The sequence below is a fragment of the Papio anubis genome, chromosome 5 (genome assembly GCF_008728515.1).
Source record: "Papio anubis isolate 15944 chromosome 5, Panubis1.0, whole genome shotgun sequence".
Classification (NCBI taxonomy): Eukaryota; Metazoa; Chordata; class Mammalia; order Primates; family Cercopithecidae; genus Papio; species Papio anubis.
In genome coordinates this window covers 170,714,379-170,733,456 of record NC_044980.1, presented here as the reverse complement: position 1 = coordinate 170,733,456, position 19,078 = coordinate 170,714,379, and the positions used below count along the sequence as shown (strand labels likewise).

The 19,078-nt window shown below is 53.5% G+C and overlaps 2 protein-coding genes across 14 annotated transcripts in view; both read left to right on the top strand.

Moving 5' to 3' along the window:
• COL23A1 (collagen type XXIII alpha 1 chain) overlaps nt 1–1,103 on the top strand; it is a 357,189-nt gene extending 356,086 nt beyond the window's left edge. For all 5 annotated transcript variants that reach the window (XM_031666665.1, XM_031666666.1, XM_031666664.1 and 2 more), the window contains one exon: nt 39–1,103. In XM_031666665.1, coding sequence (XP_031522525.1) covers nt 39–41 — 3 coding nt within the window. In that variant the 3' untranslated portion in view covers nt 42–1,103. The remainder of the gene's footprint in view (nt 1–38) is intronic.
• Nucleotides 1,104–6,124: 5,021 nt separating this feature from the next.
• Nucleotides 6,125–19,078, top strand: part of PHYKPL (5-phosphohydroxy-L-lysine phospho-lyase) — a 27,579-nt gene continuing 14,625 nt past the window's right edge. For 2 of the 9 annotated variants that reach the window (XM_031666655.1, XM_031666656.1), the window contains exons 1-8: nt 6,125–6,498; nt 7,446–7,564; nt 9,178–9,337; nt 14,104–14,178; nt 14,807–14,894; nt 14,972–15,088; nt 16,600–16,682; nt 16,955–17,180. In XM_031666655.1, the coding sequence (XP_031522515.1) occupies nt 6,440–6,498; nt 7,446–7,564; nt 9,178–9,337; nt 14,104–14,178; nt 14,807–14,894; nt 14,972–15,088; nt 16,600–16,682; nt 16,955–17,180 (927 nt within the window). In that variant the 5' untranslated portion in view covers nt 6,125–6,439. The other 7 variants (XM_031666660.1, XM_031666661.1, XM_031666659.1 and 4 more) reach the window with 6 other exon arrangements.

Genomic DNA, 19,078 nt, shown 5'->3' with positions numbered 1-19,078 from the left:
GGCTCCTCATCACCTTCAGTCTCTTCCTCCTCTTCCAGTGACCCACAGGCCCAGCTCACACCTGTACAGATCTGTGTGGACATTTTTAATTTTTGTAAAAACAAAACAGTAATATATTGATCTTTTTTCACGGAATGCGCTACCTGTGGCCTTTTAACATTCGAGAGTGTGCCCACCCAGCCCCAGAGCCACTGGCGTGTGAAGCTGCTGGAAAGGGGACAGGCCAGACCCGGGAGATGTATACCTGAGGGGCACCCTCGGGCCTGGGCTTTCCCAGGAAGGAGATGACGGTAGAAGCACCTGGCTCGGGCAAGGCTAGAACGATGCTACATTGGGCCTTCAGTCACCTGATCAGCAGAGAGACTCTGAGCTGTGTAAGAACCTGCCCCCAAACACTCTGGAGTCCCTGGGACACCCCCTATCCAAGAAGACCCAGGGGTGGAACAGCGGCTGCTGCTCCCGGCCTCACCAGCCTCCCAACTCAACCACAACCAGCTGCCTCTACAGTTGGACAAGACTTGGCCCCTGGACAAGACTCGCCCAGCACTTGCAGCTGGGCCCGGGGAGCAGTGAGTGAAAATCCCCCAAGAGGGTCTAGCTCCTACTGCATTCAGTCGGCCTCAGGAGGCCAGCCTGCCCTGAGAACACATGTCCTCTGGCCCAGAGTAGTGGCTGAGCTGTGATCGCTGTGATGTGGGCCCAGCTCCAGGGGCAGAGTGTCGGGGATGGAGGGGCCCAGGCTGGACTGACTGCTCCTTCCTATGTCTGTTTCCCTATCACCCAGAGAGAGACGAGATGGGACATGGCCTGGCCCAGGGAGGCAGGCCTCCCACTCAGAGTCTGGGTCTCACTGGCCCCAGTGTCACCCAGAACTCTGGCCAAAAATGGCTCTCTAGGTGGGCTGTGCAGGCAAAGCAAACCTCAGCCTGGTTCGCAGCTGTCCTGAGCAAAGGGCCTGCCACCAGACCCACCCACGCTCTGACGAGAGGCGTTTCCACCTCCAGCAAGTGTTCCCAGCAACCAGCTCCATCCTGGCTGCTTGCCTTCCATTTCTGTGTAGATGGAGATCACTGTGTGTAATAAACCACAAGTGTGTGTCTGGGTGTGCCTGTCCTTGCGGACTGTCCCTGGGGCACCTCTGGCTGTGGTTTCATCCTGGCCACTGATGGGTGGGGAGGGAAAAGGGGACTCTCCCTGAGTAAGAGCCATCCCAGAAACCAAAGGAGGAAGTTCAGGGTCAGGGCAAAGATGGGATTTGGAGTTCGGAAGACAGATTCATCGCCTGGTCCTGCCACACATCAGCTGAGTCTTCTAGCAAGTCACGACCTGTCAAACTGAGCCCCTGTGTGCTCCTCTATTGCGGTTACCAGACTGCTGCATAACAAATCTCTTCAAAGCTTATTGCCTTAAAACAATGGTCATTTTGGCCAGATACAGCAGCTCATGCTTTTAATCCCAATACTTTGGGAGGGCAAGATGGGAGAATCACTTGAGCCCAGGAGTTCGAGACCGGGCTGGCAGCATAGTGAAACTCCATCTCTACCAAAAGTAAAGAATTAACGCTGGTAGGCTGGGTTAATGTATGCCTGTGGTCCTAGCTGCTGGGCAGGCTGAAGCGAGAGAACTGCCTGAGCCCAGAAGTTAAAGATCAGCCTGAGCAACGTAGAGAAATTCCTCTCCTTAAAAAAAAAAAAAAAAAAATTCAATTTCTCATGTACAGTCTGTGGTTAATGAGCTCAGTGTGGGTGCTTCTCACTCAAACTCTCACATGGTGGTTGCTGCTGGCTATAGCAGGGACCTCAGATGGCAAATACTTATTTGTGGCCTCTCCATGTGACCCAGGCTGCCTCCCACATGGTGGCTGGATTCCAAAAGTGACTGTCCCAGGTCAGCCAGTTGGAAGCTGTGTCACCTTTTAGGGCCAAGTCTCAGAAGTCACGTGGTGTCACTTTCTGAAAGACTGGAGGGAGGAGAATTAGACCCCACCCCTCCACGGGAAAGTGTCAACATCATATTTCAAGGAGAAAATGTGGAATTGTAGATCTTGTTGCAGCCCCCTCTGAAAAAATGCAAAGTGCCACCTCAGCTGTGAAATGACAGGGCACTGCTTAGCACTCAGATTGTGGTTCTGTGAGGATCCAGTGCAGAGTATGCGAAGAATGTAGGGTGTGTCCCTCACCCAGAAGCACACTTGGTTCTGATTTTCATCTCTCCTGACTCCAAGGCTGCTGAGCAAGGGCCACAGTCCTGCAAAGTGTTCCCACTTCTCACCACAGCTGGTCCATATAACAACCCTAAGAGAGAGACCCTCTTACAGATGACAAAACCAAGCAAACCCAGGGTGGCCTAGACCAGAAGGGCCATGGGCTAGGTGTGGTGGCTCACGCCTGTAATCCCAGCACTTCAGGAGGCTGAGGCGGGCGGATCACCTGAGGTCGGGAGTTCGAGACCAGCCCGACCAACATGGAAAAACCCCGTCTCTACTAAAAACACGAAATTAGGCGGGCGTGGTGGCACATGCCTGTAATCCCAGCTACTCAGGAGGCTGAGGCAGAAGAATCGCTTGAAACCGGGAGGCAGAGGTGTAGTGAGCTGAGATCGCACCATTGCCCTCCAGCCTGGGCAACAAGAGCAAAACTCCGTCTCAAAAAAAAAAAAAAAAGAAGGGCCTGCAGTGATGGTGTCTCTGACAGTGCTGGTGCATTGCACTGACGGTGTCTGAGTCTCCAAGGACTGAGGCCTAGGGCAGGCCACAGTATGGGCGGTCCCCCTCAGACTTCTGTGACATGGCCTTGCTAAGCAGAAGAGGCTCGGCCACACACTGGCTAAGGAGGGAGGGATATATCCAGTCCCCTCCTCTGTCTCCCTAAGGAACTGGCAATAAGTGGCAGGCCACATCACTCAGCCAGTTGTCTGAGTCAACAGGGAAACCAGTAGTAGGAGAAGGAAGAGAAACACAGTGGGGCTGTGATGATGGATGGAGGTCACTGGGTGTCCACGCCTCCTCTGGAGTTCCAGCGTAACCTCACCATCTGCATGCTACACTTCACAGTTCCCTCCTCCCTCCATCCAGGAACCTCACTTGATCCCCTCGCCAGCCCTGCGAAGCCCAGGGCTTGTGTGATAGGTGTCGCTATTTCCATTTTACATAGGGAAAAACTGAGGCTCAGAGAGGGTAATCACCTGGCCAAGGATGCACAGCCAGGACATAGTGGCAGGCTTGGGACTGCACCTAGGCTCTTGGGTTTGTCCTCTAATTCGTCCTCCCGAAGCTTGTCTGGCAGAGCATAGAATCTGATAGGCAGCTCCATGAGGCTGGGTGGTTCGCAGGTAGATCCTTGTGGGGGTAGAAGCCATGTGTTCCCCTACTTCCCCAGTCTTCTGAGGGGGTGTTTCCTGCTCCTTTGGGCAGGATGGGGCATTTTTGGCTCACTGCTGCCCCCTTGCGGTCTCATACCTTGTATCCTAATGCCTGTAAACTTGTCAGCTGCAAGCTTAAACATTTAGAGTCTGCTGAGTCCTCAAAGCTCCCAGGGTGAGCACAGAGGTGGTAGAGGAATCAATGATTTGTTCGAGGTTCCAGCTGAGACACTGAGGAGCACCCTGCTTCACAGCTGAGCCTCAAGGGCTGGGGGGCCTCAGGCCTCCTGCCAAGAAAGGCAGTAGAGCCTCAAAGTACCCCTTTCTGGAAGAGAGAGAAGTACATTTACTGAGTCCTGCTGTGTCCCATGACAGCTAAACTAACCACAAGGATAACTATCCCTTTTTATAGCTGAATCTGAAGTGGACTTACCCAGGTCTCTCTCCTCCTGGTCCCTAGGAGACCACTAGAAATACATGGGATGCTTTTGGTCATCACAATGATTGCAGGACACCCTGGCATTCAGGGGGCAGGGCCAGGGATAGCAAACACCTAAAATGAAAGGACCAGCCTACCCAATGACAAATCATCTCAACAAGAATGCTGGTGCCAACCCTGCTGAGAAACGCCATGCCCTGGGTTCAAATCCTGGCTCAGCCACTTCCATCCCCTACCCTCTTGGTCTCCAACATTGCCTAGAGGGCCAGGCATGAGATAAAGGACAGATGATTGCTTGCCACAGGGCCAGAGTCAAGGAGTGGGCTTTTCTGAGCAGGAAGAAGGTGAGGCCTCCTGGTGCTGTCCTGTGCCATGCTATAAGATACTCCTGGCCCAGGAAATGGCTCAGCCTGGTCTGACCTCCAACTGTATCACCTCTTGACCCAGGAGCAGGTGAGATGTTAGCTGGGCCCAGCTACAGCCTTCTCACCCTCTGCCTTAAAGTAGGAAAAGCCCCTGAGCCAACCTGATTTCTCTGAGCTGCACGGGGCCACAGTTGTGGCTGGAGTTTGAGCTGCAAGACAGGGCTGAAAGGTGGACCCCAATAGGACTCACACACACTACTTTAAAAGCTGGAACTGCAGGGCATGGAGGCATCACAGGTCTCTCTACTAATGAGGAGGAGCCAATCCACTAAGAAAACAGTGGCCACGGTCCCACTCACACAGGGTCTGTGAGGCCTTGATCCTCAGAAACGAAGTACAGGCTGGGCATGGTGGCGTGCACCTGTAGTAGCAGGTACTTGGGAGCCTGAGATGGGAGGATCACATGAGCCCAGGGAGGTAGAGATTGCAATACTGCACTCCAGCCTGAACAACAGAGTGAGACCCTGTTTTAAAAAAAAAAAAAAAATACAGACCACAAGCAGTTAACCTCTCAGTTAATTTGGGAAGAATGTTTTCCAAAAATCATGTAAAATATTCAATTCAACTTTACAGTTAAAAATAAGAAACTCCGGCCGGGCGCGGTGGCTCAAGCCTGTAATCCCAGCACTTTGGGAGGCCGAGACAGGTGGATCACGAGGTCAGGAGATCGAGCCCATCCTGGCTAACACGGTGAAACCCCGTCTCTACTAAAAAATACAAAAAACTAGCCGGGCATCGTGGCGGGCGCCTGTAGTCCCAGCTACTCGGGAGGCTGAGGCAGGAGAATGGCGTGAACCCGGGAGGCGGAGCTTGCAGTGAGCTGAGATCCGGCCACTGCACTCCAGCCTGGGCGAAGGGAAGATGAAAAAGTCCTGTTGCATGGATGGTGGTGATGGTTGCACAACGATGTGAATGTACTTTTGCCACTGAATTGTATGGTTAAAACGGTAAATTTTGTTATGTATGTTTTACACAATAAAGAAAAAAGGAACTCCAGATGTTCTTTAATAAATGCCTTAAGTGGCCGGGCGCGGTGGCTCACGCCTGTAATCCCAGCACTTTGGGAGGCCAAGGCAGGCGGATCATCTGAGGTCAGGAGTTCAGTAAAATTTAAAAAATAAATAAATTCCTTAAGCATCTTACAACCGTATTGGGAAGAGAAGAAATGAGCAATGAGGGAGTGAAGCAGAGGCCTGGGAATCATGAAGATGTGGACAGAAAAGGAGGGACAATCAGAAGCCTCCCCTGCCCCAGCCCACACCGGCTGCAGTCCCAGGCCCGTGTTCCAGGGTTCTTCAAGGTAGAAAGCTCCAGTGCCCCACCCCTGGAGGGGGCTTCTCTCACATCCCAGCCCCTTGGGACGCTTTTTCTTCACTCCCTGGGCTGGGAGTCAAGACGTCCTCAGTAGGAGTCCAGCCTCTGCAGCCTTGCTGCGTGTCTGACAACAAAACCCTTTCCCTTTCTGGGCTTCAGAGTCATGCACATGTACCACAAGGAGGCTTCCCAACCTCTCTTCTTGCCCAAACACCGCATGATTCTCTTAGCGTTGATATAGCTCGTCCAGTTCACCCTGCCTGGATTCTAGAAGGAACCATGGTGCCCTGAAGGTCAAGCCCACGGTGATCTCCTCGGTCAGCCCCAGAAGGGACCCTGGGCTCTCCTTCTGCCCTTCCTGCTGCCCCCTCACGGGGCTGGGAGAACCTAGGACCTGCTTCTCCCACCCTGAGGCCCCTACTGTGTACCAGGCCCCCTACCAGTCACATACTCGCACTCAGGCCTCACAGCTGATCCCATTTTATGCACAAGCTGACTCAAAGACTGAGTCCGGCCCAAGGAGGCGTGCAGTAGCTCCGAGCCCCGCCTAGGCCCCAGGAGCAGGGGCGGGGTCGTCCGGGACCCTTTCCCGGAAGGGAAGCCGCGGGAGGCTGCAGGACGAGGCCTGCGGCCCGTCCCGGAACCAGAGACGGGGCAGCGCTCGAGTTCCTGCGCGGGACTCTGCCAAGGCACGACCACGGGCCAGAAGACTGCCAGGCTCAGTGGGCAAGCGAAGAATCAACCACCGCTGCACGGGCGCTTGGGGGCGGGGCCCGAGCGCGAACCCGAGCCCCAAATCCCGACACAGGCAGGGGCGGGGCCCGGGGCGGGGCCTTGGAGGACCAGCCCACGCGGCGACGTCTCCGAGTGGCGTCTCGACAACCACTGACAGCCACCCGCCATGGCCGCAGACCGGCGCTCGAAGGCCGACACCCTGGCCCTGAGGCAGCGGCTCATCAGGTACGCGGGCGTGCGGCGGGTGTCGCGGGGTTGCGCGGGGTGGCACGCGCACGCACGACGCACGCACGCACGACGCACGCGTCTCCGACTAGAAGGCCGCCGCTCTCCAGCCCGTGCGACCCCGGACCCGGCCACAGGGGGGTTTCGCAGGGCCGGGAAGGCGGCGGCGCTGGGCCGTCCCGGTGGGTGGTCCCCGGGGGCTCCTCCCCGACAGCGCCGTCTCCAGGCCGCCCCGTTCGGGAGACGGCCCCGCCGTCACCGCTGTCCAGTCTGTGGCAGCCTCGCTTGGCAGCCTTTACCCCGGAAAAGACCTTCACCCTGGCACCTAGGAGGACCTCACCCAGGGTGGCCCGTCAGCCGCACGCGGGCCTGTCTCCAGAGTGACCTGGGAGGGGGCTGGAAGCGCAGACGAAGGGAGAGTCGGGGGAGTCGGTTCACAGGCAGCATACTTGACCTGTGAGGGGCCCTCGGTGGGAAGGTGGGTGAGGTAGCCTCCCACTGGAGCTTAGGGCTGGCACCCAGCGAGGGGCAGCAGGACCACGTGGCTGGCAAGGAGCGTTTAGGGCTGAGAGCCAGCCACCTAATGTTGGTGCCTTGCCCCATCCCAAGGAGGACACGCAGCCCGGAGCCCCGCGGGCCGGGGCAGCCACCTTTTCTCAGAATCCAGGAGACTGACGTGACCACATGCAGAAATGAGCCAGGAGGACACAGAGACTTAAAATGCTTTAAGAAACAATTCTAAGTTTCCGCAACTTGGTACCCCATCTGCTTCCTCCTTTACAGCCACCTGTGGAGTGAGGAGACAAGGCAGGGAAGCAGCACCTTGCCCTTCAAGCTTTCGTTTTTTTCCCCAGAAACTGGGAAGGGGTGGGCGGGGGCCTGTGATGAGTGGACTTCACCCTTTCGGTCTTCAGACACGGCTGTCCACTCTTTGCCTGTCCCCACAGCTCTTCCTGCAGACTCTTTTTTCCCGAGGATCCTGTTAAGATTGTCCGGGCCCAAGGGCAGTACATGTACGATGAACAAGGGGCAGAATACATCGACTGCATCAACAATGTGGCTCACGGTCAGTATCACACCTCAGGTTGGCAGGGCAGGAGAGGAGGCCAAGGCTGTGAGCCTGGTCCCAAGATGACCTGAGATTGCCTGAGATTACCGAGAGGTGTGGAGAACCTGGGTTGAGTTGAGGCACCATCAATATGCAGAGGAGGCTCAGCCTTTGCAATATAGCTGTGGAATTCTGCAGTCTGGAGCTGTGCTAAACCAGGCAGGAGTCAGCAATCTAGGTCTCTGGGTCTAGTTCCACTTGGGACTGATGATGAGCTCACAGAGTGGCAGATGGCCCAGCTGTGACCAGCGGCGTAGCACAGTGCTGGCCAAGTGCTGGGGTCCAGGCGGCGCTTCAGCCTCACTGGCCATCTCAGGTGCTGGGCAAGGGAGCTGAAGCAGGAATTCAGTCCTCCTGATGAGGCTGCCAGAGCTGACGGAAAGAAAGGGAGTCTGAGACTCAGCAGGGACATGGAAGATTAATAAAGTCGAGATTTAAAAAAAAAAAAAAGAGACTCTAGTCTTAGACTGCTTGGGCTCAAATCCCCTACTTACTAACTTTGTGATCTCAGGCAAGTTACTTAATTCTCTGTGCCTCCGTTTGCTTATCTGCAAAAGACATAATGCTACTAGGTAGCCACTTGAAGGTATTAGGAGAATTCAATGTGTTAATGTATGTAGCTTGCTCTGAATGTGCCTGGCACATGGTGAGCTCTCAGTACATACTCACTGTTACTATCCTTGGCCTTTGGCAGTCAAGATTACCACCAGCCCCCTTGGCTGGTGAAGTGAAAAAGTTGACAGTCACTCCCTACCCCACCTTTGTCATGCAAGCCTCAAAAGGCCTTACAGCCTGGGCAACATAATGAGACCTTGTCTCTATAAAAAAATTTAAACATTAGCTAGGCCTGGTGACTGGTGTCTTAGTCCCACCTACTCAGGAGGTTGAGGTGGGAGGATCACTTGAGCCCAGGAGTTTGAGGCTGCAGTGAATGCCATGAGCACACCACTACACTCCAGCCTGGGTGCCAGCGTAAGGTCCTATCTCAAAACAAAAAAAAAAGGCCTCCTTAAAGACATGGGCTTTCTAGGCCAGGCGCAGTGGCTCACGCCTGTAATCCCAGCACTTTGGGAGGCCAAGGCGGGCTTGCTGACCTCGAGGTCAGGAGATGGAGACCATCCTGGCTAACACAGTGAAACCCTATCTCTACTAAAAATACAAAAAATTAGCCGGGCGTGGTGGCGGGCGCCTGTAGTCCCAGCTACTCGGGAGGCTGAGGCAGGAGAATGGCATGAACCCAGGAGGTGGAGCTTGCAGTGAGCCGAGATCACACCACTGCACTCCAGCCTGGGCGACAGCGCGAGACTCTCAAAAAAAAAAAAAGACATGGGCTTTCTAGACAGGGTTCTTCTGCTGAAGAACATTTCCTTCTGCCAGAATCTCAGGAACTCCTGGATCTGCCTTTCCAGAACTAGCTTCTCTCTCCCTGCTCTGCCTTCAGACTCCCCTCTTTCTACCTCTCTCTCTAGAACTGCGTCTCTTCTGGCTGGGTTTATAGCTTGGGGCTGGGGGAGGCCCAGTGGGACTGGCTGAGCGGAGCCAGCTGTGTGATGGAGGTGGCCTTCTTCCAGTCGGGCACTGCCACCCTGTCGTGGTCCGAGCAGCACATGAACAGAACCAGGTGCTCAACACCAACAGCCGGTACCTGCACGACAACATTGTGGACTATGCGCAGAGGCTGTCGGAGACCTTGCCAGAGCCGCTCTGTGTGTTCTATTTCCTGAATTCCGGGTAAGTGACTGTGGCCAGCCCCCGGGGAAGAGGGTGAGATGATAACAAAGAGAGTTGCTCACATGGGCCCAGTGTAGTGTAGCCGACGGAGTGTGGACTCAGGGAGAGGCAGCCCCCATTGCACCAGGCTCCTGAGATTCCCGGCTCTAGGCCCTGATGCTTTTTCTGTTGGATCCAGTTTCCTTGTCTCTTACTGAAGGATGTTATTACTTCCTTTCTAGGATCATTGCTGGGGCTTAGTGAGGTAATACATTTCTTTATTTCTGCCTTATGGATACAGCCAAAATCCCTGTCTGTGGGTTGCTCAGTAAGGAACAAAAACACCAAGTGATTCTTCAAAGAAATACAGAATTCCAAGGAGGGCTCTGGAGGAAGCGTACAGGGTATCATGAGGCCTAGAAATAGTGAGGGGACCTGACCTATTCTGGGGGTACAGGGAAACCTTCCCTGAGGAAGGGATGTTAAGCTAAGAGCTGACTGGGAGATAACTAGAAGAGGAGGAAGGAAGGGTGCTGCCACTGCATCAGAAGTCTCATCAAGGCCGGGCGCGATGGCTCATGCCTGTAATCCCAGCACTTCGTGAGATCGAGGTGGGCAGATCACCTGAGGTCAGGAGTTTGAGATCAGCCTGGCCAATGTGGTGAAACCCCATCTCTACTAAAAATACACAGAAATTAGCTGGGCGTGGTGATGGGTGCCTGTAATCCCAGCTACTCAGGAGGCTAAGGCAGGAGAATCGCTTAAATCTGGGAGGCGGAGCTTGCAGTGAGCCAAAATTGTGCCACTGCACTCCAGCCTGGGAGACAGAGTGAGGCTCTATCTCAAAAAAAAAAAAAAAATTAGTCTCGGCAAAACTCTTGTCAAAGTTGGTCACCACACACAACTGCCCGTGCAAAGGCCCTGAAGCAGGAAAGGGTATGGTACCCAGCACACTTGAGGAACCGAAAGAAGTCCACTGAGGGAAAGCAGAGGCTGTGAGCTGTTGGGAGGGAAGCAGGGCCCATCACCTAGGGCCTTCTCCGCCAAGTGACTGTCTTTATCCTAAGAGCATTGGGAAGCCATCGGAGGCTTTAATCAGGAAATGATGTCTTACAGGGAACAGAGTGCAAGAGTGGACACTGTTAGGTGCCAGTTCAGTGGCCAGGTGAAAGGTTATGGTAGCTCACACTATCAGCAGTGGAGACAAACAGGCAGGTGATTACAGCGTATCTGGGAGAGAACATTCCAACGAATCGTAGGTGGTGGCGTTGAATTATAGTAATGATGATTGTTGCCATTCACATAGTACAGTCATCTCTGCCCCCCAGATAATTTCTGGGAAGTGGAATTCACCATCTTCATTTTGCAGATGGGGTAATAGCAATTCAAAGAAAGGAACCTGAGCCCAGACGTTTCCCATGTCAAGAGCTGGAGCCTCTGGAAACAGCAGGGAGCTGGTGCTTCCTCGGTGGTGGTGGAGGAGGGGCATTCTTATGCTACCAGCTTTATTCTGTGTGGATTCCAGTGACTTCCATGTTGCCAAATCCAAAGCAGTCTCCTTGCTGCCTCGTCTTACTCTGTCCCGGCAGTAATTGACAGTTACCGCTCTCCAGAAGTGCTGTCTCCTCTTGCTTCCAGGGCGCTGTGCTCTCCTGTTTTCTGCCAGTTTCTCTAGCCACTCCTTCCCTGTCGTCTTGGCTGATTCCTCCTCTGTTCCTTGGGGCTGGTCTTGGGCCACTTTTCTCTGAGCCCTCTCCTCAGGTGGTCTCTTCCATTCTCTTGGGATTAAATGGCACCATGTGCTGGTGACTCGCACATTGTTTTGAGCCCAGACATTCTGCATATGTTCCAACTTGAGGTTCTAACTGCGCCTGTGACATCTGACAAACATCTCCAGCTTCATGTGTCCACAAGGCAAGAAAGGGTTGATTGGACCGTGGCACTGTTCTCCCTAACCTGCCCAAGAAGACTGTCTCCACTCACCCCTGCTCATCTTGCCTTGTAAAGGGCATCACCACCTATATCTGCTTAAGGCAGAAACCACATGCCCCCCAGTCCTGCATCAATCCTGCCTCCTCCATCTCCATGATGCCTCTTAACTCCCTCCACCTCTCCATCTCCATGGTCACCACCTGCTCTCACCTGGCATCCTCCTCCTTGGTCTTCTCACTTCCACTTTTATTCTTGTCGACTCCATTAGACACAGCCAGAGGCCACCTCTTAAAATGGGAGCTGACTCATGTTCCTTTTCTCATTAAAACTCTTCAGTGGCTTCACATGGCACTGAGAAGAAAACTCGGGCTCCTTCCCAGCCCTGTGCACCTGGCCCCTGCATGTCTCCCCGCTCCCTCTCCTACCCTGCCCTCCTTAGGCGCTGGCCTCCATCATCTTCTCCTGGTTCCCTGAGCATACTGAGCTCTTTTCCCTCACAAGGCCTTGGTGCGTGCTGCTCCATCTGTCTGGAAACTTCTCCCTCAGGACTCAGTACACGAGTTACCTCCGCATAGACGCTTCCACTGACCCTCTATGTTGGTCTACTCTGGCTGCCATAAGAAAATAACAGAGACTGAGTGGCTTAAACAAGAGACATTTATTTTCTCACAGTCCTGGAGGCTGGAAGTCTAAGATCAAGGTGTTGTAGGGTTGGTTTCTTCTAAGGCCTCTCTCCTTGGCTTGGAGATGGCCCTGGTTGGTCTTCTGTGTGTAAGTGTCCCTGGTGTCTCTTTGTCCAGATTTCCTCTTATAAGAACACTGGTTAGATTGGATTAGGGGCCCCCTGACAGCCTCATTTTAACGGAATCACCTCTCTTATCTCCATATCTATTCACATACAGGCCATTCTGAGCTACTGGGGATTAGAGGTTCAACACACAAATTGGGGGTGGGGGGTGGCAGCTCATCCCGTAAACATGCTCCCTCTGGCTTTCTCCCAGAGCATCCATCATAGCACTTAGAAAAAGGATCACTTTTTCTTTTTTGGCTTTTGTGGTGGTATATATATGTGTACACACATATATATATAAATAGACACACATATATACACATTCATTTTTATTCACAGTTCCTGGCTCATAACTCCCACAGCCCTTGTTACACTCTTTTGTTACAACATTGGATGTCAGGCCTCAGGAGACAATCATTCTAACCTTCTCCTGCCTTCCTTTCACCTGCCCAAGGCGGGACTCTAATCTTCCCCACCTTTCTGATGGTGGGTCATAAAACTCATTCCAGAGAGGGTCCTACCCCATGTCCTGGGAGAAGGAATGCTGCTGTCATGAAGCTTCCATAAAAACTAAGGGGACTGGATTCAGAGAGCTTCCAGATAGCTGAACATACACAGGTTCCTGAAGGGTGGTGCGCCCAGGGCGGGCATGGGCAGCTCCATGCCCTTCCTTCATATCTCCCCCATGCATCTCTTCATCTGTATCTTTTATAGTATCCTTTATAACAAACCAGTAAATGTATTTCCCTTAGTTTTGTGAGCCACTGCAGCAAATTAATTGAACCTACAGAGGGAATTGTGGGAACCTCAACTTGAAGCCAGTCGGTCAGAAGTTCCAAAGGGGGGCTGGGTGCGGTGGCTCCCGCCCGTAATCCCAGCACTTTGGGAAGCCGAGGCAGGAGAATTAGGAGTGTGAGACCAGCCTAGCCAACATGGTGAAACCCCATCTCTACTAAAAAGACAAAAAGTCAACTGGGCGTAGTGGTGGGCGCCTGTAATCCCAGCTACTCAGGAGGCTGAGGCAGGAGAATCCCATGAGCCTGGGAGGCAGAGGCTGCAATGAGCCAACATCAGCCGCTGCACTCTAGACCGGGCAACAGAGTGAGACTCTGTCTCAAAAAAAAAAGTTCCAAAGGTGGCCACCACGGTGGCTCATGCCTATAATTCCAGTACTTTGAGGTTGAGGTGAGAGGAATGCTTGAGCCCCCAGTCTGGGCAATATAGTGAGACCCCATCTCTACAAAAAAAGAAAATTAGTTCCAGAGGCCGACTTGCTACGGGTGCCCGGGGGCTGTGGGGCAGTCTTGGGCACTGAGCCCTCATGCTGTGGGATCTGCTGCTGCCTCCACGTAGAGTGTTGGAATTGAACTGGAGGACACCAGCTGGTGGTGCTGCAATCTGATTGCTTGCCTGCTGGCAGGGAGAAATCCTTACATAGTTTTTGGAGTCACAGAAGTCTTCTGTGTTGATTGTTGTAGTGTGAAAGCAGAGGAAAAACAATGGTTTGAGTTTTTTCCAAACAAGTTTCATGACACATACGAGAATGTAAATTCCAGGAGAGCCAAGGCCGTGTGTGTTTTACCTTTTTTTTTTTTTGAGGCAGAGTCTCACTGTCTCCCAGGCTGGAGTGCAGCGGCCGGATCTCAGCTCACTGCAAGCTCCGCCTCCCAGGTTCATGCCATTCTCCTGCCTCAGCCTCCTGAGTAGCTGGGACTACAGGTGCCCGCCACCATGCCCCATTAGTTTTTTGTATTTTTAGCAGAGACGGGGTTTCACCCCAGGATGGTCTCGATCTCCTGACCTCGTGATCCGCCCACCTTGGCCTCCCAAAGTGCTGGGATTATAGGCTTGAGCCAACGCCCCTGGCCTGTTTTACCTACTCTTTTTGCCCCCAGCTTCTAGTACATACGAAGCATTTGATGTATACCAAACAAATAAGCAAGTGACTGACTAGTTGATGTCCTGAGAATCTTCTTGCTGCTGGAAGGGTCCTCTTGCCCTCAGCATTTCTCTCTGGGAAGCTCTCGGACCACTGTCTCAGTCATGCCCACCTTTTCGGTCATAGGTCAGAAGCCAATGACCTGGCCCTGAGGCTGGCTCGCCACTACACGGGACACCAGGACGTGGTGGTATTAGACCAGTAAGTGCAACTCACAGCCCTACCATTTCCAGAAGCCTGGCCCACAGGCTGCTTGGGGATCTGTGCGACTCACTCCGGGTGCCTTAGGCAGGGAGGATAAGGGGCCTGGGCTACTGAAGACAAGCGTGGCAGGCAGAGGACCAGGCCTGAGACCCCCCGGAGGCTCTGTCACCCTGGGCCACCATTCTGGGAAGGCAGCTCTGGGGAGCAGAGTGCGCTTTGTAAGGGAGTCAAAGGTGGTCCCACAACATTTTGCATGTTCAAACTGCCACAGCAGTAGCTCCCATGAATTGAGTGTGTGATGTGCACAAAGCTGAGGCTGACAGTATCAACACATTTAAGATTCATTATAAACCAGAAAGAGGAACTCCCACCCCATTTCACAGCAGAGAAAACAACCCCAAGAGGTTAAATGATGAGCTGCTGTCACATAGCCAGTCAGCAGTCTTGCAAGAAGTGTTGCTGACTCCAAAGCCTGTGCTCTTTCCCAAGTTCCCAAGAACCTGGGGGCTCTGTCAGGAAAGTTGGCCTCCCCTGTGTGTCTTCAAGGGTGGGGAGACCATGGTCAGACTGGGCCAGGGAGTAGGAGCTGCCCGGACCCGAGCCTACCCTCCCTTCTCCTCCCCAGTGCGTATCACGGCCACCTGAGCTCCCTGATTGACATCAGTCCCTACAAGTTCCGCAACCTGGATGGCCAGAAGGAGTGGGTCCACGTGGTATGCACTGCCCAACTCAACAACAGGTCGGTGCCTGTCCCCAAGCCCAGATAACGTGGCGCTGTCACTCCCCACAGGCACCTCTCCCAGACACCTACCGGGGCCCCTACCGGGAGGACCACCCCAACCCAGCTGTGGCCTATGCCAACGAGGTGAAACGTGTGGTCAGCAGTGCACAGGAGAAGGGCAGGAAGGTAACTATGTCCGCGCCTGTCCAATCCAGCGAACAGTTAATGTCACCTCCATTGTTGTCACCACCACTGTGCTAGATGCTGGGAACCCAGAGAGAAAACCAAACGAGGCCCTGCCCTCCAGGAATCTGGGGTAGGGGCAGTTCGGGCTCAGCAGAGAGTCTGAGTGCACTAGCATGGGCATGATAGGCAGCCAGAGCCTGAGCAGGCCTTGGGGAATGTCAAGGGGGGGTCCTTGGAGGAGGTGCTCCCTGACACGGTAGGGGTCAGCCACTCCAGGTGGGGTGGGGAGTAGCAGAGGAAGGGCATCCCGACGGGTGGCTGAGGAACCGTGTGAATGTGTGGCCAGGAGCTGAGCCTGGAGAGGCAGGCAGGGTCCACATGCCAGAGGGCACCAGAACTAGGCTGAGCAGCTGCAGTTCTGCCCTGGAGGCCCCCAGGAACCACCAGAGTCTTAAGCGGGAGAGCGCTAAGCTCTGGGGCTGGCGCTGCTCTCCGACTCCAGGGCTATGTGGGGGATAGATCTGAATGGGGCAGCTTGAGGTCAGGTGACCATGAAGTGGCCAGTAGACCCCAAGTGAGCTGTGGGGAGGCCTGACAGGGGCAGTAGAGTGGAGATGGAGTGGAGGTGCAGACGTCGGAGAGAGAGGTGTGTTACCCACGGTGATAACAGAGGGAAGACTGTTGGCGACAGGTGAGGGCTCTCTGAAGGCTTCACTGAAGGAGCGACAGAGCCAGACACAGGAGGTACGACAAAGAAAGGCAGCCTGTGGGGCCGGAAAGGTTATCTGAACCCGACCAGGGAAGCCTTGCCTATGCGTTTCAGGTGCTCCACGACCACTTCTATAAAACCTAAAAACGGAGATTGCTCTGATTGCAACGGGTGTGGGGGACTAGTGTCCCATCCCATTGCCCTGCCCTCCCACCTGTAAGGCAGAATACAGTTGGGAAATCATTGCCATATGCAGAAGGGGTCACTGAGGGGTTTTAAACAACAGTGACATGCTCAGCTCTCTGGGTTGAGGCATCATCACCCTGGTGGCCATGTGGAGGATGGACTGGAAGAGTCATTCAGTTAGAAGGCCTCTGCAGGAGTCCAAGGAAGAAACGGGCAGATCTGCAGGAGGCAGGCATGTCCAGGCAGAGAGCAAGGAGTAGGTTTAGCGAGGGGGCTGAGGTAGAATCCTTGGGCGTGCTGACTGATGGGTTGAGGGAGGGGGCGTGGATCAAGAATGGGGGACAGGGAAGGAACAGGCTTATGGGGGAAAAATCAGTGCATTTAGTTTGGAGCATGCCAAGTACTAGGGGCCTGGAGGCATCCAGGTGGTAAGAGTTGGCCGGAGGCCTGAGAGAAAACTGAGTCACAAACCTTCAGGTGTAACGTGGAGCCCAAAGTCGGGGTGCAGCAATGATGGTGACTTGTCTTGCTCGGACTAAGCTAGCACTAGCAGGGCAGGCTAAGCTGGTCATTGCGCACGTCCATGGTCGTGTCCCCAATGTCCATCTCTTCACAGATTGCAGCCTTCTTCGCTGAGTCTCTGCCCAGTGTGGGAGGGCAGATCATTCCCCCTGCTGGCTACTTCTCCCAAGTGGCAGAGTGAGTAGGTGGGCAGGGTCTGCCCTAGGGAGGGCAGGGCTCTATGGGGTTTTCCAACGTCCGGTCCAAATCCCAACCTCAGCCTGGCCTGACTGCCAGAATTTTGAGACAAAGCCCTTAAAGAAATAATGGCCCAAAGAAGGCCAGCCATTGCCCAAGGCCCCCACCTTACTGCTGGCAGAGCCAGGATGCAAAGCCCCGAGACCTCCTGACTCCTGATCTTATCCCTCCCAACCACAGCCCCCATGTCAGTCATCTGTCCTCTGCCACAGGCACATCCACGAGGCCGGAGGGGTCTTTGTTGCAGATGAGATCCAGGTTGGCTTTGGGCGAGTCGGCAAGCACTTCTGGGCCTTCCAGCTCCAGGGAAAAGACTTTGTCCCTGACATCGTCACCATGGGCAAGTCCATTGGCAATGGCCACCCTGTTGCCTGTGTGGCCACAACCCAACCTGTGGCGAGGGCATTTGAAGCCACCGGCGTTGAGTACTTCAACACGGTGAGTGACGGCTCTAAGTCAAGGGAGCAACATTGGTTCTGATAGGCCCCCAGTGATCAGCCTGTCCTTAGTCAGCAAAGGCTACAGGGCTAGCACTGTGCCCAGCACACACTTCCAAGACGCTATCCTTAAGGAGATTATAGCCAGGTCAGGTAAGAAAACATAAAACATCTTTTAAAATTAGTGTCAATCCAAAAGCTGTCACAAGGGACCTTGTCTTATAAAATATATATAAAACTACGAGTCCCTGTCTTCCTTCCAACAGATGCCACCCATTCTGTGCCAGGCCCTGTGTCAGGTGCTGGAACTTGAGCTGGTTAAGAGGCGTGAGGAGTGTGGTCTACTTAGGTAACACATGATCTAGGAGCAGAGTTCACACTGCAGTGGCTCCCTGTCTTTGGGGTACAGAGTCAAGAGCTTCCCCTGAGTGAAGCTGACACACAGCATATTCAATGGCCCTGAGGCAGCAATTACAGAGTAGGTGTGAGGACCATGGCAGGCAGCAGCAGACCCACAGGAAGGAGCCAAGGAGTCTGCACTGATCTTGAAGACTGAGGACAACAGGAGGGTTTTAATCCTGGAGAGAGTACCCTTTGGAAAGATCTCTGGTGCTCAGTGTGGAGAAAGAACTGGAGGAAGGGAGACTGGTCCAGGGAGGAGAGGAGGAGGCCCAGAGGAGGAAGGGCAGAGACAGAGGGTTGAGAATTCACTAAGTTCCTCAAAAAGCCAGTTTCAATTGGGGACTGAAACATGTCAGGATTTGGCAAGATAGATAAGGCAGGATAAGGTCCTTAGGGGTGAGGGAAGTGACACTTTGGTGCATTCAGGCAAAAACCATCACTCTGTGTCCACGTGACACAGAGCCTCAGAAGCTCAGTCGGCGAAAGACAGGCTCACAGACAAATGGTCATGACAGTGTGGAGGATGACAGTGGAAGTAGTGTGTTCACGGTGCTGTGACAGCACAAAGGACATCCCAGGCAAGAGGTGGGTGAAGAGCTGTGGGACAAGCAGTGGAGGCTTCATACAGAAGGCAAGACCAGATCTGAGTCCGGCTGAGCAGGAAATCGAGCAGATTGTGTAAGGGGAACAGCAAAGGCCCAGCGGAGCAGCATCCCAACTTTTGTTTATTTCTTTGTTGTACTTGACCCTCAAGTGTACATCATTAGATAGAATCCTTGGTTCATGGAAGGCTCTCAACATCTGTCTGTGCATAGCCCTCTTTTAGTTATTCAGTTAACCTTTATTATTGTTCTAAGCACCTGGGAAGCCAGCATCCCTAATAAAGCTAGGACCTTGATAATATCCTGCATCTCTACAGATGTTTCCCCCAATTCCCTCTTATTGCCTCCTCCACCCATCACTCCAAATAACCGCGAGTGGCAATGCTCTCCAGTCGCTTTCATGTCACTCATGCTGCTCGCCATCCGGTCCAGATGCCAGTGAATCGAATCAGGAATCGAGACCATCCTGGCTAACATGGTGAGCAAATCTCTATAAAATACAAAAACTAGCAGGGCAAGGTGAAGCCTGTAGTCCAACTACTCCGGAGTAGGCCAGGAGATAAGTAAACCCAGTGGAGCTTAGAGTGAGCGAGATCCGGCCACTGCCTCCAGCCCCTGAGCCACAGAGCAAGGCTCGTCTCAAAAAGAATCCTTCCTATTGCCTGTCACTGAAGTTCATTTGCTTTGACTGCTTTATAATCTTTGTATAAATATACCACAGTTCAGTCATCCATTACTATTGATGTGCTTTGAGCTTGTTCCTTTTTGCAGTATGAGTAGTGCTGCTCTGAACAGTTTTCATAAGTCTCTGTTGTACATGTGGCAAGAGTTTTCTTAGGACTGTACCTGAGGGTGGAATTGCTGGCTCATATGGTATGTGTTCACCCTTAATTTT